The following is a 23,202-nucleotide window of genomic DNA, read 5'->3' on the forward strand; positions in this document are numbered from 1 at the left end:
TAGTTCCCGAGCGCAGAGGCCGCGGGGCTCGCCGGGGAGGACTCGGTTTCCCAGCGGGCCGAGCGCGGCGCAAGATGGAGGCGGCCGTGCGGCGGCGAGCCGGTAGGTTTGTGTTGGGGGAGGACGGCGGCGCCCGCCTCTCGGGGCCCCAAGCCTCGGGCCCAGCTCAGGAGCCACCCCGCCCGTCCAGACCGGGCGCCTCCGCGCGCTCCAGCGGGCCGGCCCCGGCCCCGGCCCGCCCGCCGCCCGGGCCGCTTCTCCCCGGTGGGAAAGACGGGGCGCCCCTGCTCCGGGGGAGCTGCCGGCCGTCTCCGCGGGCCGAGGGCCCCCCGTTCCCCGAGAGCGCGACCCCCAGGGGCCAAGGCCTGGGCTGCAGACCCCTCAGGCTCCCGCGGCGGCCCTGCGGCCGGGCGGGCGCCCGGGTCCTCGAGCTGCGGGTGCTCCGGACCCCCGGCCGGCCTGGCCCCCCCGCAGCGGAGGCGCGGGCTGCCCCGGGGCCGTGGCCGGTCCTGCCGCGGCCCCCCGCGGCCCGCCCGCCCCCGCCGCCAGGAGCCGCCAGGACGCGTGGATGAGGTCGCGCCCGGGGCCTGACCCGCGTGGGGGGTGGGGGGTGGGGTGGGGTGGGGGTCTTGGCGCTGCACCCCGCGGCCCCGGCGTCTGACCCCTGTCCCTCCCTCCCTGCCGCAGCCCCCTGCCCTTGAGCTGCTGAACGCCGCGGGTGGGGCGCGCCGCTGGGCTGGGGCCGCCACACCTGCCTGTGCAGCGCCGCGGCCGGGGCGGAGGTGAGAGGAGGGCCCGGGCCGGGCGCGCGTGGGGGAGCCGCGCCTTCCTTGGTCGGTCGCGGTTCTTGCCGCTCTCCTGCCTGCACGGCCTGGGGGTCTGCTCAGGGGGCTTGTTCTAAACGGGGGCTGGTCCTGTCTAGGTGCGGCGTGATGGAGGGACACATGGCGGAGACGGGGCCAAGCCAGCCCCCACCTGGCTTGCAGCAGGTCGAGCAAGGGACGGAGTACGACGCCCTGCCGAGCGACGCCGTCTCCCTCAGCGACTCTGACTCGGACCTCAGCTTGCCTGGCGGGGTTGAGCTAGAAGCTCTGTCCCCGGAGGGGCTGCCTGGGGGTGCTCAGGAGGATTCAGACCCTGAAGAGCCGCCACCACCTCCCCAGGGCGCCCCCCCAGCCTCCGTCCAGCCCTTCCACCTGAGAGGCACGAGCCTCCCCTTCTCCCAGCGCAGCAGAAACATCTTTGACTGCTTGGAGGGGGCGGCCAAGCGGGCTCCGCCCTCCGTAGGCCAAGGTGGTCTGGGTGACCTGGGGGGCTTCCCACGGCCCCCTGCTCCCGCTAGCCAGCCTCCAGCTGGGGGCCTGGGCAGGGACAGTTTGACCCCTGCCCCCCGGAGGGGAGCCCCCGTCCCTGACTACGTGGCCCATCCTGAGCGCTGGACCAAGTACAGCCTGGACGACGTGGCTGAGGTTAGCGAGCAGAGCAACCAGGCCGCTGCCCTGGCCTTCCTGGGTGCCCGGAGCCTGGCTGCACTCCAAGACTACATGCCGTCCTTCAACCAGGATCCCTCCAGCTGCGGGGAGGGGAGAGTTGTCTTTAGCAAGCCAGCCCGAGCTGGTGAGGCCAGGTCTGAGAGAAAGCGGGTCCTGGGGAAGGCAGGAGAGCCAGGCAGGGACACCCCTGGCCACCCGGGAGCAGCGGGGGCCGAGGGCCCCGTGGAGTTGACCCACCTGGCTGCGCTTGGGAGCCCAGAGGCCGAGGACCCGAGTGGCCCCCAAGGGGGTCTGCAGGAGGTGAGCACACCGGAGGGGGCCGAGCAGGCTGGGGCTGTGGCGGGGCCCCCAGCAGTGGAGACTGTTGGCTTCCACGGCGCCAGGAAGCGGAGTAGAGGCCACTTCCGGAGCAGGAGCAGCCGCGCGGAGGACCCGGGTGCTGAGGGCTGAGGGGAGGTGGCCCTGCTGGCCTGGGGCCTTAGGGATGGGGTGTGGGCCTGCAGGCTGCCTGCCGGTGATGCTGGCAGTCCTGGCTTTGGCTGGCATGGTCTCCGGGTCAGGGCAGCCCCCGGATCCTGGTCCCCAGGAGCGGAGACCTGGCCAGGGCGCAGCCAGGGGCGCCGGAGGCCGGGTGGCCGCGCGGGAACAGTAAAGATGGCTGTGACTCTTCAGTTCCGTGTCTCTGTGGCTGGCCCCGTCTCTGCTCCCCGCCCGCCAGGCCCCACCGCCCTGGCTCCGCGGCATGGCCGCCCTGGTAGAGCGGGCTTTGGGGCGGGCGGCGGTTTAGTCACCTGGGGTCGTTACCCGAAGCTCTTGCTGGAGGCAGCGAGGCTGTTCTTCGGCAAAAGCAAGGGGTGACGGCCTGGGACGGGCGCCACTGACGGGCCCCGGCCACGTGAGGGTGACTGGTGTCCCCGGGCCTACCAAGCTGCGCGCAGAGCCGCTGCGTGTCGGCGGCTGGTGGTCTGGTGCTCCAGGGCCCCGTCCCCCAGGGCAGGGCGCCGCGGCCACGGGGGCTCAGCTCGCCAGCAGCCCTGACCCTGGCCCCCGCTCCCTCTTGCTGCACGACCTGTCACGGCCACGGGCTGCGAACCAGGCCAGGTGCTGGGCCCGTGTCCCAGCCACGCAGGCCGAGCGGCCAGCAAGCACCCAGGGTGCGGCCCGCGTGCCCCCAGGCGCCCAGCCCCGGCGCGGCAGAAATAGCGACCACCGGTGTTTGGAAAAGATGCGTCTCTTAGGGGCGCAGGCCAGGGATGGGGTGGGGCCTCCAGGGGCCGCTGGCCTGAGGGGGCGTCTCCCGGGGGGTTGCTCGGGAGGGCTCGTCGCACCTCCGGTGCTCATGAGGGAGGGGTCTGGGGGAGAGGTGCCCTGTGCTCGCCAGCCCAGGGGTTCCCAAGAAGGTGCCCACAGGGCAAGGAGGTTTCACATCCCGCAGGTCAGAGCCGCGCTCTCTTGCCCGCCCAGATCTGGGCTGGGGGCGCTTGGGCTGACAGTCCAGGGGGTTCAGGTGTCTAGGGGCAGCTGGCCAGCTTCGGGGTGCTCCCTGATGCCAGCACCGTGGTGAGCAGAGGCCTGTAGGTTCCCAGCGCCAAAGTTGCCAGCGTCTGGTAGGGAGGGAACACCCCTTCTCAGCTGCTGGGGGGGCAGGTGGCCCAGCACAGGGGAGGGGTTTGGGGGCACCCTGTGGGGCCCGCCAGGCAGTGCTGGGGACACCAAGTGGCTGTGTCTCACCCCTGACTGGGAAAGGGCTTTGCCCGAGGGCGGCTGCTCTGTTCTGCAGACCAGGTCGCGCCCCTCCAGGTGGGGGAGGAGCCCGGGGCAGGGGACACGGGACGCCCCCACTTACTCTGGTGGGTGACGCCCTGGGCTAGAGAGTCGGCCATGGAGGACAGGAGCACTGTGCAGTAGTTGACCTGGTGGGGAGCAGCGTCAGGGAAGCCCCCGGCCCCACACAGGGCCCAGCATGGCAGTGGGCACCCACCTGCCCCTCTGGGCAGTGACTGCACCCTGGGACCCCTCACACCCCTTGCCGGCCGCAGCTCGAAGGAAGGGGCGGAGAGCCAAGTTTCAGGGCTGCGGACAGCCTCTGGAGGCGCGCCCCCCTCTACCACAGCCCAGCCCTAGGAGGGTGCCCAGAGCCTGGAAGCCCCGTGGAGGGTACTGGGAGTCCCAGTCCCCGGGGTCCCTCCCCAGGCTGCCCTCCTGTGGAGCCCAGCTAGAGCACCCCACTGCTGGGACGCGGGGCGGGGGGGTGGGGGAGCCGGAAGGGCGCCCACCTGTGACTCCAGCCGCCTGATGCGCTTGTCCTGCTCCCTCAGCCCCCCCAGGTACTTGGCCACGAAGTCCACCCTGCGGCAGAAACGCCAGCGTCCCTGGCTGCTGACGGCCCGGGGTGCCGCGGGGTGCTCCCGCCTCGGGGAGTCTCCCGTTCTCATCCCATCGCCAGGGCCTTCCGCTCAGCCGGCCCCGTGGAGGCTGCCGGGGCGCCCGAGCCCAGGCTGCTCTCGCCTTTCCCAGCTCGGGACGTGGGCACCAGGCACTGGAGCACCCCCCGGGGGTGGGTCGCCCCAAGCCCCACCCACAGCCTGCAGAGAGGGCGCGCCCCAGCTTTGCGGCAGCGGGACCCGTCGGTGACGGGCAACCTGGAGGCCGCGGCGCCGCGCACCTGTGGGCCGCCTTGCGCAGCAGCTCGCCCTGGCTGTCCTTCCGCCGCGCCGCCAGCTTGCCCAGGAGCTCCTCCTTCTGCACGGCCTCCCACGCCGCCACCTTCTGCTCCAGCGGCGGGGGCAGCTCCCGCTCTGCGGGGACAAGGCCGCGGCCGGCTCGGCGGGAGCCCGCTGGGCCTCAGGGGGGGCCCCACCCCCGGGGAGCTCCCGCCGCCTATGGGCCACGGTGGACACGGTCTGGGGCGCCGGGGGCTCAGCCCCCCTCCCCGCCGCCCCGTCCTCACCCAGGCGCGCCCGCTTCTGCTGGACCCCCTTCCTGAAGGCCCGCTTGAGCACCAGGCTCAGGTGGCTGAGCAGGATGAAGGGCGGGGCCAGGGCGGGGCGCTCGTGGTACTCCACGATCAGGTGGTAGCGCTGGAACTTCCAGAACGTGTCTGCGTTGCCCTGCACCACCTGGAAGGTGTAGCTGGGGGCCGGGGCCTTCAGCACCCGCCCTTCTCCGGGACCTCACGCCACCCGATTCTGCACGGGGTGTGTCTGGAGGGGGGCTCACCCGTCGCGGCTTCCGCTCCCCACCTTCACGGACACGGGGCGACTGCCCGGGCAGCCCCCCCACCCCTCGGCGTCGCCCCACTCGGGGCCAGGCCCCTCCTGCCAGGGGTGAGCAGCCTGGCAGCCCCACCCCCACCCCGGGCAGGCCCGCAGGGCAGCAGGCGGGCACCTGAACATGGCGATGAGCAGGTTCATGAGCAGCACGTTGGTGACCAGCAGGAAGGCCACCAGCAGCAGGATGACCAGCCAGTTGGCGTAGAGGTTGGGGCAGGAGGGCGAGCCTTCCAGCAGCAGGGGGTGCACAGAGCAGTTCACGCGGGCCTCTGGGGAGGCAGAACGAATGGGCTGGGGCGCCCCCGGCCCTGGGGTGGGGAGCTTGGTCCTGGGGCCACAGGGTTTAGAGGATCGTTTGGCCTCCAGCCTGAACACCCCCACCCTGGGGAGCCAGAGCCCTGGAAAACCTGTGGCTCTGCCTCATGAGCTCTGCCGCACGCTGTCCCCTGCGGCCACGGCTGGGCCAAACCCAGGCCCCTGGGGGTGGGGACAGGACCCTACCACCCCGCAGCAGGGGAGCCAGTGCCCGCCGTCATGGACACCGCGGGGCGGGGGGCCTGGATACCAGCGCCCTGGCATGGTGGACACAGCCCCCTCTGGGCCAGGCCACAGCCACTCCAGAGAGCCCACCCCTGGCGGGCCAGCACCCCAAAGGGCCGTGTGAGCTGCACAGCACGCTCCGTCCCTGCCCCTCACTGTGCTGCTCCCCATGCCCGACCCGCCCTGCCCCCACCCCCAGCACGTGGGTCTGGTGGCCTGGAAAGTCCCTAGCCTGGGCCTGTCTGTCCGGTGGGGCCAGGGCCCCTGTGGGGTGACATGTGGAGGTCAAGCGCCAAGGGACCAGCCGGAAGGGCCCAGGCCCCAGGCAGGGATGGACAAGGGGCCCCCGTGTGCCTCTCCTGTCCGTCCGTCCGCCTGGCCCCCAAGCTCGGCCCCCCTCAGCCTCCCCAGCAGGCCAGCCCCACACGTGGCCCCCCCTCCCCCACCCCGCCCCTGGGGCCAGCCCGGGTCTTCTCCCCTCAGCCAGCCCCACACCAGGGCCTCGTGACTGCAGCCCAGCGCCTCGGGGTCCGCCCGAGTGCCCCACCCGCCCACGTGCTGACCGTCGATCTCGTCCAGGGGGATCTGCCCGAAGATCTGCAGGTAGGGCCGGTAGAGCACTCGGCGGAAGATCCACTCCAGCCGGCTGTCGTGCGGGTGCAGCAGCGCCTGGGTGGTCACGCCGTAGGCCACGAGCCACACGCTCAGGAAGAAGAGGAAGAAGAAGACATCCTTCATCTGCGGAGAGGCAGGCCCGCGGCGGGTCAGCGGGGGGCCAGCGGCGGGCCAGCGGGGGTGGCGGGGGGCCTCACCATCCGCTCCACGATGATGATCTTGGGGCCCAGCTGCTTGTGGATAGCGAAGATGTGGATGAGCCGGAGCGTGAACACCATGAAGTCCATGGCCAGCACCGTGCGGCCCGCCTCGAAGGCCGAGGGCAGCATCCTGGGGAGGACGGAGGTGGCGCAGCTGCTGAGAGCAGGCGGGGCCCCGGCGCAGCGCAGGGGCCAGCCACGCCGGCCCGCGGCCTCCCCGCAGCCGGCCCGGACCTGCAGAGGACGCCCGCGACGAAGAGGAAGATGGCCACCATGTCGCACTTGTTCCAGTTGTCCTCCACGTAGAGCGTGAACTTCTTCACCAGGTGCGTGTCCTCGTCCGTGAAGAAGCCCTGCCGGGCACGGCCAGAGAGCTGTCGGGGCCCCGCCTCCAGGGGCAGCCGCGGGCCGGCAGGGGTGGGGGTGGGGGGCAGGCAGGGAGTGGGGTGGGGCCAGGCAGGAGCTGGGGGCGGGCGGGGGTGGCCAGCGAGCTGGGCCTGCCACTGACCTGCCGGATCTCCTCCAGCACCAGGGTGAAGACCCAGAAGTAGAGGGTGACCTCGGGCCCCGAGGGCCCCTGCGGAGGCGGCCTGAAGTCCAGCAGCAGCACGTAGGTGAACAGGAAGAGGAAGGCGAAGTACATGACCACGTTCCCCAGGAACACCGTCACGGGCGCGCCCCAGAACTTGCGCCAGCGGGTGAGCAGGAAGGCGGCCCGTGGACCCTGGGCACCCTGAGCCCCGGGCTCCCTGGCTGGCTCCTTCGCCCTGGACATAAGGGGGCCACAGCAGTGAGGCCAGCAGCCCGGCGCCCCAAAGCCTCCCCGCTGCCCGGGAGGCCAGCCCCGGCCCTCACCCCGGGTAGCAGAGCAGGCTTTTCTCTGTATCCAGACTGTCCAGCTCCTGCAGGTCCTCCGGGCCCGTCCTCAGCGGGGCCTCCTCGCTGCGAGCACAGGGACCCTCAGGACCCAGGGCTGGGCACCCGCTCACCCAGATTCCCCGGCCAGCGACGGCACAGGCAGCCGGGGCTGAGCGCGCGGGCCCTGCGGACACAGGGTGCAGAGGCCCTGCCACTGTGCAGGGAGCCCACGGCCCAGGGACGGACCTGAAGGTGATGAGGTTGGTGTAGATGAGGGCCGGGCAGAGGAAGGCACCCAGCAGTCGCAGAATGGGGGTGCCCGAGGCCATGTCCCCCCACCAGATCTTGGTCAGGAAGGCCTGGAATAAAGACAGGATGCTGGCCTCCCACCTCCACACTGGTGCCTGCCTGGCACCTGCCTGTCCCAGCCTCCCCGTGGAGAAGGAGCTCCTGACGGGCAGGCTCTGGGCTCCGGGCTCCAGGCTCCGGGGCCAGGCGGGGCTCTTCCGGAGGGGGGGGGGGCGCTTTTCAGGAAGGAGCCTCTCTGGGCAGCAGGGGGAGGCCGCTGCTGTCCCCCGACCCCCGCAGCCTGCCCGGAGCCCACGGCTGACCTGCACCCCGTCGTGGGCAAAGAAGGCCTTGGTGTCGGCCTCGGTGGCCAGGTGCAGGCAGGTGGTCCTGCTCCAGCAGCGGTTGCGGCGCACCAGCAGGGCGAAGGCGCGGTCCTGGTTGTTGCTGTAGCACTCGGAGAAGAGGTCTGCAGGCGCAGGGGCTAGGAGGCGCTGCCGGCCCACGCCCCGCCCGCCCGCCCGCCCTGCCCGGGGCCCGCAGCCCTGGGACCCTGCATGTCTGCCCGGCTCCCTCCACTGTGTCAGGCTGTGCGGCCTCTGCCCCTCCACCGGCCCGGCCGGTTCACACAGGCCTGCCTCTCTGCCCTGGGACTCGGCCCCTCGGGTCGCCTGGCGCCGCGCAGTGGCTCACCCAGGGCCAGCTGCTCGTACTTGGCCTGGCACAGGGCGCTGCCCGCCTGGACCTGCGTCTCCAGGTGGGACATCTCCTTGAGGATCTTGCAGGCAGCGAGCGCGGCAGCCACGCCCTCCTGGCCCTGGAAGTTTGGGGCTGAGGGGCCATGCCACCCCGCCCGCCCTCCTCGGGGTCCACCCAGAGCATGCCCCCCCTGGCTTCCTGAGAGGGGGGCTTGCTCACCATGGCCCAGAAGTAGGTGGCCATCTCGTGGCGGCGCTGCAGCACGGCCCAGAGGAACAGGTCCCTCCAGGGGTTCTCGCTCTTCTGGCTCAGGTCCAGCAGCCACTTCTGGCCCGCGGGCCGCCTGGCTGGGCCCTTCTCCTGCAGGGCCGAGGCGTCAGGCCACCCAGCTCTGCGGTCCTCTGCCCCGAGCTCCTCACCTCCCATCCGCCGGCCCCACCACCCGCTGACCGCCTGGTAGAAGCCGCGGCAGGCGTCGTGCAGGAAGTCCTTGAGCAGGCGGGAGACCTCGTGCAGCGAGAAGGCGGGCTGCCCCGAGGGGGGCTCGCGGGGCTGCTGGGCGCCCAGGCCAGCCAGCGTCAGGCGGCCCTCCTCGTGCTTGCGCTGCAGCAGGTCGAAGAGCAGGCTCTTGGGGGGCACCGAGTGGTAGAGCTGCTGCAGCCGCCCGTAGGTCAGGAAGTCGGCCACGTCCGCGCCGTTGTCCACAAAAAGCCGCACGAACTCGGGCTTGTTGCTCACCAGCGCGTCCATCAGCACCTCCTCCAGGTGGCAGGACTGATGGCCGCCGCGCGCGAGCGGGAGAGATGGGGTTAGGGGGGCGCCCGAGGAGGGGCGGCAGCCGGGGACCCTCTGCCAGGGCCGGGCCCCTCACGCAGATGGCGTGGCAGAGCCCAGGCCCCGCCAAGCGGGTCAGCCGGTCCTGCCTGGCCCCGGGATGAGGGGGGTGCAAGGCCTCCCGGGCCCCACCCCCGCCTTACCCGGGCCAGAAAGGACCCCCAGCGGCCAACCACTGCCCACCCTGCCCCGCGCTGGCCTGAGGGAGGCAGATGCGGCCGCTGGCAGGCGGGCACCTTCCAGTCCACGTCCCCGTTGAAGAGCTCGCTCCTGGCAATGTCCACGCGGTCCCAGGCCACGGCCAGCTTGAGCTCGTCCAGGTAGTCCTGCGCCTCCTGGCTGTGGCTCTTGCAGGCTGTGGGCCGACAATTGGTGGGCAGGTCCCCCAAAGTGGGGCTTCTAGAACTAGGCGCTGCCCTGGCCCCTGGGTGCCTGCCTCCAAGGGGGCAGCACAGGTGGAGCATTGGCAGGGCTGGTCAGTGTCCGGGGTCTGGAGCCGAGGCCAGGCCCTCCTGCTGCGGGGAAGGGACACCGCAGGGCCCGTCTTCACGGTGGGGCCTGACCTCTGGGCCAGAACCACGCTGACACTGTTGGGTTTCCGGCCCGGAGAGCCTCCGCCCCTGTCCCCCACTCACCCAGTGGGGTGCCAAGCCCAGAAATGCCCACAGTGCAGCGGCACAACGCCCAGACTGAGGACCCCCGGTGGCCACGCGTGCAGGGCCCTGTGGGTGCCCACCTTTCACCAGCGCCTTGAGGATGACGGTGTCCAGCTCCTCGGAGCCCTCCTGCTCGAAGTCGTACACCGTGAGCAGGTGCTGGTGGGAGGTGATCGTCTGCAGCTGGGGACACGGGGCAGAGCCGTCACGTGCCGGCCGAGGGCCCCCGACCCTCATACTTGGCCTGGGCGGGTGTCCCCCGGCCAGGGACCCGCCACCCCTGGGCCAGGGAGGGCTGGGCCGCGCCGGTGGGAGGGGCTCCTACCAGCTCGGTCCAGCGCACGATGTCCACCCAGGAGAACTGCTCCCCAGGGAACTTCTCCCTAAACTGCTTCTCGGCCACCTGGGGCACCAGGAGGTGGGGCTGGCTCATCAGGGCGGCCAGCACGTCGGCGATGCCCCCTGAGCCCGCCAGGACCAGCCACGGCGCCTCGTGTGCCAAGGCCCTGGAGATCCTCTGCGGAGTCAGAGGGGAGGGGCAGCCCCGTCAGCACTGCCTGGGCCCCGTGGCCAGGGCGCCCGGCCCTCCCTCCCCGCCGCTCCCCTACCTCCAGGACGCTGGGGTCCCCGTTGACGAGCAGGCAGAGCACAGGGATCTCGATGCTGCCGGTGCCTGCGGACAGCGCCGTGAGCGCCCGTGTCCGCGAGCCGCGGCCCGAGACCCTCCTTGCGGGGCAGACGCTGGCCGGCAGGCGTTCCCGATAACCGAGGGTGCCCGCTGCGCGTGGGGCCCTGCTCACCCCGCTGCCGGCGATGAGGACGCCCCCGGTCCACGGCCCGAGACGGCCCCTCGTGGCTGAGTCAGCACCCAGCGGCCCCTTCACAGCGCGCCCGGCCCAAGGCTCGTCCCGCCCCCGCTCTGCCCCCGCCCTGGAGGCCCTGGGACGCGAGGGTGACCGTCCGCCCCCCAGGGAAGCCAAAAGTGAGAGGGGGGGGTTGCTGCGTGGGGGCCTGGGCACGCAGCGCGGCGCCCCGAGTGCCGGGGGTCCCCGCGAGTCTCGGTCCCTGACCGCGCGCTGGGTGCTTTGGGCGGTTCCTGATGGTCAAGGGCGCCGCGTTTCCTTGGTGCTTCCTGGCACCAGTCCGCGGCCCGCGGGCCAGGCCCGTCCCGGGCAGCACTGCCCCCTGGTGGCAGCGCGCTGCCTGGCGCCGCGCACCTGGCCACGGCCCGCGAGCTGGCCTGGAAGCCGGAGCCGATGGCCAGAGGCTGGTGCGCGGGCTGGGCTGGCGGACGGGCCCTGCGGGTGCTGGGTCACTGCCTGGCTCGCCGGGCGCCCCGCAGCTCAGCCTGTGGGTGCTTCTCCCAGAGCACGCTGCCTGCCCCCCGTCCGCCAGTGGTCCCCCCGCCCTGCCCACACGGTGCCCCTGCGCCCCCAGGGCGCCTCACCCCCGTAGCTGGCCCTCTGCTCTGAGATGTGCTTCTCCAGCCTCAGGCGCAGCTCCGTGGCTCCGTCCCCCGCCCCGGGAGGCCCCGGCTCCACCAGGATGAAGTGGGAGTGGCTGTTGTCCAGAGGGCACAGGGGGCCCTGAATGCCGCCGTCCTCTGCAGGGTACTGGACGGGCCTGTCCTCCTGGACACCGCGCACACCGTGAGGCCCGGGCAGGCTCCCGCCAGGCCTGTTCCTGACCCCAGGTGAGGGCAGGGCTGGGCAGGTGCGGTGGGGCTGCAGGCGGCACGCTCTCCCGCGCGCCCGGCCGCTGCTGGCCTGGCCTTACACCCCGGGACGCGGGCGGGCTGGGCCCTGTGGACGTGCTGGCCGTCCCGCCTGCCCCCTCCTGCCTCGCCTTTCCTCCCCCTCCCTCGCTGCCCTTCTCCCCCTCCCGCCTCCCCCCCTCCTGTGCCAGCCTCGCCCGGCTCCCTCCCCCTCCCCCTGGCCAGGCACAGGAGGGGGCCCCCTGAATGATGAGGGGCCAGTGGGTGCGGTGAGGTTGTGCTGGCCTTGGCGACAGCTCGTGGGCCCTTCCTGCCTCCTGGCCCTGTCCCCAGCCCCAGGCCGCGCTGCTCTCCGTGGACCTCACCTGGGCGGCGTCCAGAAGCTGGCGGTGCAAGACGTGGGGCAGCGAGGCCATGCCGACGGTCACCACGCGGGCCTTGGAGGACGTGCTGGCCAGCGAGTGGTCGCGGACGGCCTGGCCCACATGGCGCGCGAGGCCCACCCGGAGCGCACTGGTCAGGATCCAGGCCCCTGTGGGGGGGGGTCGCTGTGCCATGCTGGACCCCGCGGGTCTGTGGAGACCCCCCACCCCCAGTGTCGGAGTCCAGCTGCTCCCCCGAGGGAGGCGGCACCCCTGGGCAGCGCCTTCGGTCACGAGCGTGGCACCGTCACTCCGCGGGGGGGGGGGGCACCTGTGCTCTGCGCTGCCTTCACCAGCCCCTTGCGCAGGACGTCCCGCAGCCAGGCCTTCATCGCGAAAGGCCGCTCCTCGCCCACCAGCGACACCACCAGGTTGGGGGCTGGCAGGTGCCACTCGGCCAGCAGGAGGTCAAAGAGCACAGCGGGGGCCACGCAGCTTGGCACCTTCACGAACTGCAGGGCGGGGCGGCGGGAGCCTCAAGCCCAGGGAGGGGCACGGGGCACAGACCGCGGGCCGAGCGCAGGGTCCGAGGCTGCAGACCCTTCCCGCGCGCTCAGGTGGCCAGGCTGGGCTGCCCGTGCCGGGGCCCCTGTGAGGCGCGGGGACACTGGGAGGGACCCGGTGTTTGGGGAGCGGGGCTCTGCGTTCGGGGAGCTGGGCCGGGCTGGGCGGGCGGGGGCGGGGGGCGCCTACCTTGCCTCGCTTCTTCCCAGACGCGCCAAAGTGGATCTCGCCCCGGCACAGGCGCGGCCCCCACCCTGCGCCCACCTCCCCGGGGCTGCGAGCGCCGGTGTCCCTGGCGGCCTGAGCGGGGCCCTCCCTGCAGGGGTGGCGGACCTGAGCCGAGCTGGGGCTGCCAAGGGCATCAGCCCCGGTGCCTTCCCACCGCCAGCCCGGGCCCAGGCCTGTGCAGGCTCCAGGGTCTCCCACACAGCGACCCCCTCCGGGGCGGGAGGGCTCCTCCGGGCTGCGCCCCTACTCACCCCGCCCGGGCCTCGGGCTGGGCACTCCCGTCGCCACTTCGGCGGCTATGGCCTGGGGCTCCCTGGAAATCCCAAGAGATGCAGAGGGGTCCTGTGGCCCCGACACGCCCCCTGCACCTGGCAGCCCAGGTGGGTGGCCCCAGGGCGGGCCACACGCAGGAGGGTGGCCAGCCTGAGCGGGTGCCCGCAGCTCAGCCCAGGGTGTGGTCCAGGGCCGCCCCTCCTTGCCCAGGCACCCAGGGATCTGGGGAGGGTGAGGGGCCTTGCCAGGTGGTCCTGAGAGCCAAAACATGCGCCCCAAGGCCCCCCACCAAGTCAGGGCTTCGCCCCCAGCCCAGCCCAGCCACGCGCCCTCCCGCAGCTGCGCTCAGGCCCTGGGGCCCGGCGTGACAAGGGCTCAGTCAGGCCCTCCAGCCCGCCGCGTGGTGCCAGCCCTGCAGGGTCTCCCCAACCTGACCCCCACCTCTCCTGCTCACCTGCTCCACTGCCCCTGCCCGCCGCCCGCCTGGAGCCCACCTTCTTTTCTCTGCACCCTCACTGGGGGCTCACCTGCCCTGGCCCCAACCCCGAAGTTCTCTGTACAGCCCTCGCACCCCGTTCTGGGAGACTAGAGGGCCCGCGCCCTGACCTGGAAGCAGCCCACGCGCTTCACGGCCATCGTGCCCAAACAGGGGTGCCCAAGTCGCCCCGTTCTGCTCAGCTGTTTCCCTGGCTTCTCCCCAGTCAGGTCACCCCGGGCAGCGTGCGACGCCACCCCAGCCCCTCGTGAGAGCGGGGCCCTTCGCAAAACCCTGCGAGGCTCCCCGCCCCTCCCAGGCCCTGTCTGTCCCCAGGGCGTGTACCCGTCCCCCTGGCAGACGTGATGGCGTTGGGGGGCCTGGCGACCAGTGTCTCACTAAGATGAGGGGGTCGGCCATGAGGAGGCGAGTCGGAGGCCGGGCGAGGTGGCCACAAGCCCGGGGCCCCTGCCCCAGAAGCCGGGAAGGCAGGACGGCTCCCCTACAGCCCGGGGGGAGCGGGGCCCACTGGGCTGGGCCCAGGACTTCGGCCTCAGGAGGGCGCGGTCCCTGCTCCTCTCAGGGCCACGACTCCCGGGAGGCTCTGGGGTCACCAGGAGCGCCGGCAGCCAGTGCATGTGGGCCTGGGGGGCCCCCAGCTCTGCAGAGCCGGGCCTGGGAGGGTGCGGCTGGGGCCTAGCCCTGGGGGGGATGCAAATCCTCCTGCACCCCTGGGCAGGGCAGGGGCTGGGCCACAGAGGGGCCTTTGTTTCCCAGGAGCTGGTGGTGGTGGATGCTGTGGGGCCAGGCCTGGGTGGGGGCATGAGGGCTCCGGGGCGGCTCTACCCAGCCCCCCACCCATCGGCCCTGAGCACTGCAGGGGTCGCTCTGCCCCAGGCCGGCCCAGAAGCCCCACATCCCGGGGTCCAAGGGCCCTGCTCCCCTGAGCCTCCCGGGGAGCCTCCTTCCTGTCTCACCTGGCCTCTGCGCCCCCACGTGGGGCCCACGCGCCTGGCGGGGACGCCGGCCTCAGGCACACCTGCCAAGACCCTGCTTCCGAGCAAGCCACGGCGTGCACGGGGGGCGCCCTCCAGCCCCACAGTACAGGCTCGAGCTGGGCCCGTGGGAGTCCTGCTTGAGCGTGGGGCAGGCTGGCCCCCAACCCCCGCCACCAAGGCCCCACCCCACCCCTGGCTGCCCCCGGGATCACCCGACACATGGCTGGGCAGACCCCTGCCCACGCCCAAGTCCAGCCGCCCCTCCTGGGGAGGGTCTTGTGGCCCCACCCGATGCCCTCTCTCCGCTTGGCCCATGCCTCTCCCCTGCTTGAGGGACAGCCTCGCCTCCCCTAGGGCCACAGCATCCACCCCTCACCCATGCCCCAGCCCGGGCAGAGGGACGTGGGGCACGGCGCCCAGATGCCAGGCAAATGGATGGGGGGGCATGCAAAGGCAGGATTTGCATGAACAGGTGTCTGGGCCTTAGCGCCCCTTGTTCCTGAAGGGGTTGGGGAGCCAGGCAAGGGGGAATCCCATCCCACAACTCCCAAGAGGAGAAACAGGCAGAATCTTCCGCCTCAGCCGCAAAGATGCAGGGGCCCTTGTTGGGGGCAGACGACCCCCCTCCCCCGCCGTGAGCATCCCAGCCGAGACCCTCCCAAGGGTGCCCAGCGAGTGCCCAGACTCCGCCAGCTCCTGCCCTGTGGGCGGTGGGGACCCGGTGGAGGGACAGGGGGCCCCACCGAGTCTCCCCGGCGTGCGGCAGGCGGAGTGGACACCAAGTGGGGTGTGGAAGACCCAGACGGGTTGTCCCCCACCACCTTCCCAGCCCCACCCGCCTCTCCCGGCTGCTGGGGGAGCTGTCCCCACATCCGGGGCCCGGCCCTTGGGCCGGGCCACCCCAAGCACTGACCGGGGTGCCGGGGCCCAGGGCTAGCCCCTTGCCAAACAAGCCGTCACCGCGGGGGTGCAGCCCCCCACCACCCGGGAGGGCGGGGTCGGCACTCCGGTCCAGGAAAGCGAGGCCCAAGCCCCCGACTCCCGGCCACCTACCCTGCCCCGCGGTGGGGCACCTACCTGCCTGCTGTCTCCCCGGTACCCCGACATGAGGCTGCCGGCAGGGTGCAGGGTGCAGGTGTGCCTGTTGCCCAGCTCCTGGCCCGGCAGCCAGCTCCCTGGCCCCGCCCAGCGCCCGGCCCCTGCCGCCGCCCCGAGGCTCGCTGGCCCGTCTTACTGCCCCCTCCAGGTGCCAGAGCCCAGCGCTGGCCCGCTGACCAGCCGCCGTCTGGCTGTCCTGCCTTCCGCGGGCTCTGCCTGGGAAGGGCTGGCCCCAGTGCGGGCAACTCCGCCGGGCGGGGGACCTGTGGGCAGAGGCGGCCCCCTTCCCTTCCAGGGTCCTGCTGCCACAGGCACTGCCCCCAGTGCTGCCTGCGGGGAGTGGCCGTCAGCGGTCACCCCCTGGCCAGGCCCGCGGGAGCGCCGCTCCTTCCTCGGGGCGCGCGGGCTCTCAGCGTCCGTCCGAAAGGCGGCCTCCGGGAGCGCGGCGCAGGGCCTGCTGGTCCTCGGTGAGCCCCCTCCCCGGGAGACCCCAGGAGGCCCCTCACAGCGGCCCCTTTGTCCCCTGAGCTCGGAGAGGGCAGGGGCTGCGCCGGGCTCCAGCTGTGAGACCCCAAGTCCAGCCTTCCTGTCACCAGAGGGCGCCCCGGGACTGCAGTGTGGCTGCCGGCGCAGCTGGAGGCGGGCACTGGAGCACTGGAGGCCGGGCTCTGGGCCTGGGGAACCGAGCTCCCGCAGGCGGCCCCTGGGGCAGGGACCCCACAGACCCGCAGGCCTGCGCCCCTGACACCTGCTTCCAAGCGGGGAGCGCATCTCGGGGGCCTGGGCAGAGGGTGGGAGCCCAGTCCTGTCGTGGCCAGGGCTCCATGGGCCGCTGAGAGCCCAGCTGCCACCGGGCCCACCCCCGGCCTAGGGCCTGGCCGTGTGTGCACGCGTGGGGTGTGCGCGTGAGCACACGCAGTGCGTGTGTGCACACGTAGGCTCTTGTCCTGCAGGTGCAGCCGGGGCAGGCGCTCCAGGATTCGGGCATCAGGCCCGCGGGGACCCGCCCCGCGGCTCTCCGTCCTTCCTCTTGGGCCCCTGTGGGCGGCCTCCCTGGGAGGCCAGACAGTCGCCCGCCCCGGCGAGGCCCAGAAGATGCGCTGGAGGTTTGTCAAGTTGGGGCACCTCGCGGCCCCGCCCCCGCCGCCCCGCCGGCTCCCCGTTGGGCCCGCACAGCCGCAGTGAGAACAAAGCGGCCCCGGAGAGCAAGGGGCCGAGGACCCGCGTCCGGGACGTTCTGCCTCCAGTGGGTGATGAGGGAGACACGCGGGGAGCTGCCCTGCAGAAGGCTCGAGGACGGGCGCCCCGCCCGGAGTCCCTCCCGCCGACGTCCACCCGTCCGTCCACTCCTCCTCCCGTCCACCCGCCCGCCCATCGCTGGTCTGCTCCCCGGTCCCGCGGCATGTTTGCTCCTCAGGCCACCCACCCCTACCTCCCCCTCCCCCTCCCCCACCCCTCCCCCCCATCCTCCCCCCATCTGTCCACTCGCACAACGCACCCCCTGTCTGTCCGCCTGTCACCACCTGCCTGGCTGCCCATGGTCCATCCTCCCGCCGACCCCCGCGCCTTCGCTCCTCTCTCCACCCCCCTCTCGCGGGCAGACTTCCGGGCCCCGGGCTCCCAGAGCCGCGTGCGTCAGTCCTGGCCCCGGAGCCCGGCGCTGGTCCGAGGGCGGCTCTTCCGCCAGGGGCAGCCGTGGGGGCAGCGGGCCGGGCCGGGCGCGGCGCCGCGGGCGTCTGTCGGGCGGCTTCTCCCTCGGGTGCCCGCGGCAGGGACCTGCCCCTGCTCCAGGGCCAGCCCACATCTTGGCGGAGCCAGGCTGGGAACTCAGGGGGCGCCCGGTGACCCCGGCGGGCAGACCGAGTCCCCCGCCTCCTCCTCCTCCTCGGCTCTCGCCCGGCGAGCTGGCGTCGTCGCCCGCAGCCTCCCGGGCAGCCCCGGCCTGGCCCCTCCAGGTCGGCCCCCAGGTCGGGCGCCCGCCGGGTGGAGCAGCGCGGTGGGGCCGGGGCCGAGGCCGGCGCGGGGGCCCAGCAGCAGCACCATCAAGGCGTGGGGGGCCCTGGCTGTGAAACTGCCCGCCCCGGCCTTGCAGCGCCAGGGACAGGCCCCCAGCCCGTGCCCCACTCTCTAGCCTTTGAGTGGCTCAGGGGCCCCCGGGTCCTCGGCAAGGAGCAGCCTTATCAGGCACCCCCGAGCAGGCACAGCCCAGCCCCCTGGGGTGTGTGGAAGCCTCGGCCCCCAAGGGCCAGCTGAGCGCTGTGGGGGGCAGGGGAGGAAGTGGGCACACGGGACCCAGCCCCCGCCTCAGCCTCGGGCCCCAGCTGGCTCAGAGCGCCCTGATCTCACGCATGCGCATCGCACAGGAAAGCAGGGGGCCCTGGTGTGTGTCAGGGTACATATTTTAGGGGGGATTCCCCCAGAGAGGGCCCAGCCACACACCCGGCCGGCCGCGCTGTCTGAAGTGATTCAGGTCCTGCTTTGCAGGGAGTTGGCGCCAGTTCCCAGCAACGGTCCTGGGGGCGGCCCCCGCGGGAAGCTGCCCCACCCCGAGGGGCCTGCCCGGAGCCAGCAGGACTCGGGGTTCCCAGGCTGGTCCCCCAGCAGCTGCTCGGAAGGGAGGCTCAGCAGCCAGTGAGAAGGCCCGGGGAAGCCTGGGTGCTCGCGGGCTGAGCGCACCTCCGTGTTGCCCCCAGTAGCCCCAAACCTGTGGACCTTTAGTTAGAGCCGAGGACTGAATGGAGCTTCGGGGCGGCGCGGGGCGTCCTACCAGAGGCAGCCGATGGGTATCGGGGACTTCCGAGAACGGGCGTGACGCGACACTGGGGCCCCGTGTCAGATGACCTAACCTCAACTCAAGAAAACTCGGCCTCCCCTCTGGGCACCAGCCGGACCCTGGTGCGGGCTGGGGCTGGGGCTGGGGCTGGGGGCAGGGGTTGGGGCTGGGGCTGGGGACTCGGGCTGGGGCCTGGGGGCTGGGGGCAAGGGGGGGGAGGCTGGGGGCGGGGCCTGGGGCGGGGGCTGGGGGAGACGGGGGTGTGGATGTGATTCTGTGGACAGGGCTCAGCCACCACGCGAGCGTGTGGCGAGCCAGCTGGGTGGAAGCGGGGTGTCTGACCCTACTGTTGTCACCGCTGAGCACCCCAAATTCTCCATATCCCTGGCTCTACGGCTCCTTCTTCGAGAGGGGGCAGTCTGTGTACACGCACACTCACACGTGCACACTTGTGCAGGTGCAGTGCACGTGTGGGCCTGCACACGGCACCCTCGGCTGCGTGGCGCACACACAGTCCAGGCTCCTGGCGGTCACGGTGTGGGTCTTCACAGGTGGGGCGTGGGCTGTGCCCAGGCCAGGGGAGTCAGGGCGAGGGGACTGGGCCACAGGGGCGGGCGCTGCCTGGCGGGCCTCTGCTGAGGGGTGTTCAGCCCCCGCGGAGCCAAGGCCCTCGCTCGCCCGGCTCAGCCGGTGTGGGGCGACACCAGGACCCGCGGGCAGCCAAGGGACGTGCAGCCAAGCCAGTAGGGCCCCCCGGGCTCTGTCCTGGGCCCCTCACTTGGGGTACCTTAGGGTCATATCTGGGGGGGCTCCCTGGAGGGCTGGTCCCTGGGCCCCTCAGCCCTACTGTGTGCATCTGCTGGGAGGCCGCACACTCGCCCGGCGCCAGGCTGCTGGGCGCTGGCGGGACGCTGCCTGGGGGCCGCCGCCTGCGGGGACGCCACCTGGGGCGCAGCGTGTGGGCGCTGCCAGGTTAGCTGGAGGCCAGGGAGGGTCTCTGCGGGCCCGTCTCCCGTGGGGCCCTCGGTGAGCTCCCGCCCGGCCCGGCCCCCACTCTCCCGCCCCGTCACTGCCAGCTGCGGCCCCTGCAGACAGCTCCGTGGACATCCCGCCGTCACAGGAGGAGACGCCGCCATGGCCGCCCACGGCCTGCATGCGCTGGCCTCCCTTCTCCAGCCTCAGGCTCCCCGCGGGTCTGACCCTGCGTTCCCCCTCCTGCTGGCCCTGACCCTCGGGAGGAGCCTGGGGCGGGCGCCGCTCTGATTCCAGGCTCTTCTGAGACCCGTCGGGGACAGCGAGGACTAAGGTGGGCAGGGCGGAGGCATGGCGGGTGGGCCGCCAGCTGGCCCCACGGGCCCGGGTCTGACACATGAGGGAGGCGCCCCCCAAGCCCCCATGCTCCCCCTCGCCCAGCCCCTGCCTCTCTGGACCCCCAGCCCAGGGCAGGCAGGGGCCACACCCGGTGCCTTTTTTAAACTAATTTTCAAAGAACAAGCCCCGGCGCCAACCGAGGACCAGGGGACTCAGCGGCGGCCGATCCAGTGGCTTCTTAGGACGTCCGTCCGCCGAGTCCTGGTCCCCGAGGCTGCGCTGCTGGGTCGGCCCTGCCGGGATGGGCCGTCCAGAGTCGCAGACAGCAAAGTGGCTTCGCTTGAGGACGCGCGGGCCGGCGGCGTTGGCGCTCATGTTCCCAGTTCAAGCCCAAGAAGTGGGAGCTGCCAGCGCCGTGGTTTTCTCTGGCACTGGAAACCCTGACCCCGAGGTCCTGCGTGGAGCTTCACGGACAGCGCGTGGAGCCTCGGGCGGCTCCTGGGGTCCCGGCTCACCCAGCGGGGAGGCCGTTCCGAGACCGTGGGTGGGGCGGCCTGAGAGCCCACCCCCACCTCGGGGTCAGCTTCTGGAAGGGAAGGCGCCACGGGCTCCCGCAGGATGGCACCCCTCGCCCCAGGGCCCAGCAACCTGCCGGCAGCAGAGGCTGGACATCAGCGTGCTGTGGGCGGGGCGTGGTGTCCAGCGGGGCCCACTGCCCGCCCTGGCGCAGGCTGGGGTCCCTCCCGCGCAGGCCCAGCCCCCGCCCCGGGCTCGGCGCTGTGCCCGCCCTCCAGACGGACCTCACCCTCCCTCCGCGGAGGCTGCAGGTGCCGTGGAGTCCGCCTGGGCCGCACAGCGCTCCAGGCAGACTCGGGGCTCCACTTGCGGGTGCTGGGGGTGCAGCCAGCTTGCTGGTGGAATTGTGGGGCTCCCTCTCAGGCTGCATCCGTGCTCGGCGCGCAGAGCGCGAGGCCTGCTGCTGTGCCGCCCGCAGCTTCCTCCTGTCTGTCCTTTTCTGCGGCCCCTGCTGCCCCAGTGCCGGCTCCTGTGCACCCTCCTGCCTGGTGGTGGCTCAGGCCCAGCCAGGCCCAGCGCAGCCCCTGGAGAGGCTCTGGCCCTCCTTCCCGAGGCTCCTCAGCCTCTGCCAGAGCCTCCTGGGCCCACCCTGCTGGGACACGCCTCTCCACTCTGCCAGTCCCCACAGCCCAGGCGGTGCGCAGCTGCCAGCGAGGTTTGGGGTGTCAGGGGTGCAGGGCAAGGCTGGATTCCGTCCACCTTGGAGAGCGGCCCTCCCGGTGTGGGACACCTCAGCCAGCTCAGCCCCGTGCACCAGCAAGGCCTGGGGAGCTCTCCCTGCCCTGGTCCTGGGGGTGGCTGGGGCGATGCTCCAGGGGGCACCCTTTCTGTTTGCCCCCCACCTTCCACCCCCACGCTAGGTCAGCGCCGGGAGGCAGCCCGGAGCCGCACAGGCTGGCCCCTCCCCCACCTCCGTGGCCCGCCCCGTCCAGGGCCTCACCTTGGGCCTTTGGGGGGACGGGATGCCCCGTCCACACGCCCCAGGGGCAAGGCAGATCCGGTCCCCTAACCTGCCCGGGCAGCCCCGCCCCATGACCCGGGTCAAACGCGCCACCCGGAGCGCTGCCCACCCCCAGCGCGCGTTCCCCGCCCACGCGCTCCTGGGTGGTTTCTGACCTGGACGCACCGGGACCGCGCAGGGCACTCCCGGGCTCCGCCTGGGCCGGGGGCGCGCGGGTGTCCCGGGGGCGCGGGTGTCCCGGGGAGCCCGCCCGCTCTCCCATCCCCGCACGTCTCGGGCTTCCGCGGGGCCGGCGCTTCCCTCCCTGCGCGGGGCACCGGGGGGGGGCGGTGGGCTGGGCGCGCGCGGGTGCAGGTGGGGCCGGGCGGGCGCGCAGGTGGGCGCGCAGGTGGGCGCGCAGGTGGGCGCGGGCGGCCCCGGGGGCGGGCGGGCGGCGCCGCAGGTGAGCCGGGTCGGCCGGCCGGCTCGCAGCCCTGCGCCCCGGCGCGCAGGTTGGTCCGGGGCTGGGCGTCCGGGGGCGGGGCGCGTCTCCCCGGGGACCTGCTCCGGGCCGCGGCCCCGCCCCCCGCGCCCGGGCGGGGCGGGCAGCGGCCCCCCGCGGCGGGGCTGGCAGCGGAGGCGCGCACTGCACCCCGGCGCCCGCCGTCGCCGCTCGGTCCCCGCGGCCCGCTGGCCATGGCCTCGGCCGCGCCCCCGCCCGGGGCCGAGAGGAAGCGCTGGGGCCTGGGCCGCCTGCCGGGCGCCCCGCGGGGCAGCGCGGGCCCCGCCAAGAAGTGCCCCTGCGCGCTGGAGCTGGACGAGGGCGGCGCGCCGGGCAGCGCGCTCTACGCGCCCGTCGCGCCCCCCGGCGTCCCGGGGCCCGCGCCCCCCGCGCCCCCCGCGCCCCCCGCGCCCCCCGCCTTCGGCGACCCGGGCGCGCGGCCACCGGTGAGCCTGGACCCGCGCGTCTCCATCTACAGCGCGCGGCGCCCGCTGCTCGCGCGCTCCCACCTCCAGGGCCGCGTCTACAACTTCCTGGAGCGGCCCTCGGGCTGGCGCTGCTTCGGCTACCACTTCGCCGTGTGAGTGGGGCGCCCCACCTGCCGCCCGGCCCTGCCCCCCGGGGCGCGCGGGCCAGGCCCAGGGCAGGCGCGGGGCCATGCGGGCCCACCCTGGAGGGACTCCTGGGAGGGGGAGGGGAGCGCCCCGCGCCTGCCCAGGCATGTGTGCCAGGAGGGAGGCCGCTGGCGAGGGGTGCCAGCCAGAAGTTGGCTCCACTCCTCGGGAGGGACCGTCCGGGTGCTAATCCTTCTGGGAAGCCGGTGTGCCCGGGGCCAGCCCTGGGGCGAGGGGGAGAATCCCCAGGAGGGCAGGGCCTGGGTCCTGCTGGCGCAGCAACCTCGCCCACCCTGGGCTCCCTGCAGGCCCGCCGTGGGGCATCCCTGGTCAGCCCGGGCGGGACTGCCCTGCAGGGCGGCAGGGCCCGGGGCTTGCTGAGGGCCGGCCGGGCAGCCCGGATGCTCGTGCGGTCGTGCCGTGAACCGAGTTAGCCCGTGAAGACCTGGAGGACCAGCTTCCTGCCGTCCATCAGGGGAGGCAGGCCCGCGAGGGCACCTGCCCCAGCCAGCCGGGCACTGTGGCTGTGGCGCGTGCCTGAGCAGGGCAGGGCGCTGCCTTTGGTCAGGGCAGGGGCACGAGGAGGTCACCTCTAGGGCCGCCCCCACAATCCTGCTTCCTGGCTGCCGGCCAGCGGCCTCGGTGTGGTGTGGCTGGGGGCTGCTGCCCGGCGGTGCACCCAGGGGTGGCCTCCTGTGTCCTGTAGTGGGTGCTGGTCCTTGCGCCGAGGCCAGCTGTGGCATCAGGGCCCTGATCCTTGCCACGGAGCTCAGCCCCAGGGGACAGTGGCGTCTGGCCCTGCTGCCTGGGGCCTCCTCATGGGGAGGAGAGGCGGCTGCTCCCTGTTGCTCCGCTGGGTGCAGTGGTCCTGGAGGGACTGGTCGTCCTCGCAGCGGGCAGTGTTGGGTCCCAAGCCCTGCAGGGGTCACGGCTCCACCACCTCCTGGCCGGGTGTCTGAGGGGGCCCGAGCGGGGGTGGTCTGTGGGGTCCCTGCCTGGTCTCGGGGCGAGCCCCTGTGCAGTGGCCGGAGCAGCCGCCGAGGGCCCACCTGGCCACCTGCCTCCTCCTCCTCCTTGGGGCGCCTGCTGGGCCTCAGACTCCCGGAGATGCTCAAGGGTGGAAGAGGCCAGGTCCGGAGAAGGCCCTGCCCAGCCGCCCGAGCACCAGCGCCAGCCCTGGGTGCAGCCCGGGCGGCCGGCAGTGCCGCTGGGCCCGGGGCGGAGGCGGCCGGGGTGCAGGCGGGCGGTGGCGGGCGCACTGGGCGCGAGGAAGGGGCCGGCCCGAGAGGAAGTCCCTGCTTGCGCCGCTGTTCTTCCTG

General features: G+C 73.3%; 3 protein-coding genes across 5 annotated transcripts in view; 2 read left to right on the plus strand and 1 right to left on the minus strand.

Moving 5' to 3' along the window:
• Positions 1-568: 568 nt before the first annotated feature.
• On the plus strand, positions 569-2,096 carry TSSC4 (tumor suppressing subtransferable candidate 4). The gene is made up of 3 exons (XM_084244323.1): positions 569-573; positions 688-782; positions 923-2,096. Exon 3 carries the CDS (start codon positions 933-935, stop codon positions 1,941-1,943), a length of 1,011 nt encoding a protein of 336 aa, XP_084100449.1. The 5' UTR covers positions 569-573; positions 688-782; positions 923-932; the 3' UTR covers positions 1,944-2,096.
• Positions 2,097-2,918: 822 nt separating this feature from the next.
• On the minus strand, positions 2,919-13,232 carry TRPM5 (transient receptor potential cation channel subfamily M member 5; the record flags this gene model as incomplete). Its single annotated transcript, XM_084250303.1, has 26 exons — positions 2,919-3,097; positions 3,340-3,406; positions 3,770-3,842; positions 4,159-4,291; positions 4,444-4,625; positions 4,881-5,034; positions 5,869-6,043; positions 6,118-6,250; positions 6,355-6,473; positions 6,629-6,887; positions 6,976-7,062; positions 7,225-7,337; positions 7,590-7,735; positions 7,960-8,083; positions 8,185-8,325; positions 8,416-8,739; positions 9,036-9,154; positions 9,536-9,638; positions 9,781-9,972; positions 10,064-10,128; positions 10,903-11,086; positions 11,535-11,701; positions 11,863-12,043; positions 12,285-12,411; positions 12,575-12,636; positions 13,203-13,232. The coding sequence occupies 26 exons, from the start codon at positions 13,230-13,232 to the stop codon at positions 2,997-2,999; spliced, it is 3,561 nt and encodes a 1,186-aa protein (XP_084106429.1). The 3' UTR covers positions 2,919-2,996.
• An 8,231-nt stretch (positions 13,233-21,463) lies between these two features.
• KCNQ1 (potassium voltage-gated channel subfamily Q member 1) overlaps positions 21,464-23,202 on the plus strand; it is a gene marked incomplete at both ends in the record, with an annotated part of 173,434 nt that continues 171,695 nt past the window's right edge. For all 3 annotated transcript variants that reach the window (XM_084255204.1, XM_084255205.1, XM_084255206.1), the window contains one exon: positions 21,464-21,849. In XM_084255204.1, coding sequence (XP_084111330.1) covers positions 21,464-21,849 — 386 coding nt within the window. The remainder of the gene's footprint in view (positions 21,850-23,202) is intronic.

Source organism: Talpa europaea (assembly GCF_964194135.1).
Source record: "Talpa europaea genome assembly, chromosome: 1".
NCBI classification, from domain to species: domain Eukaryota; kingdom Metazoa; phylum Chordata; class Mammalia; order Eulipotyphla; family Talpidae; genus Talpa; species Talpa europaea.

Bases quoted from the DNA above. Each gene is read 5' to 3' on its own strand.
- TSSC4 (XM_084244323.1), top strand. From the start codon at position 933: ATGGAGGGACACATGGCGGAGACGGGGCCAAGCCAGCCCCCACCTGGC.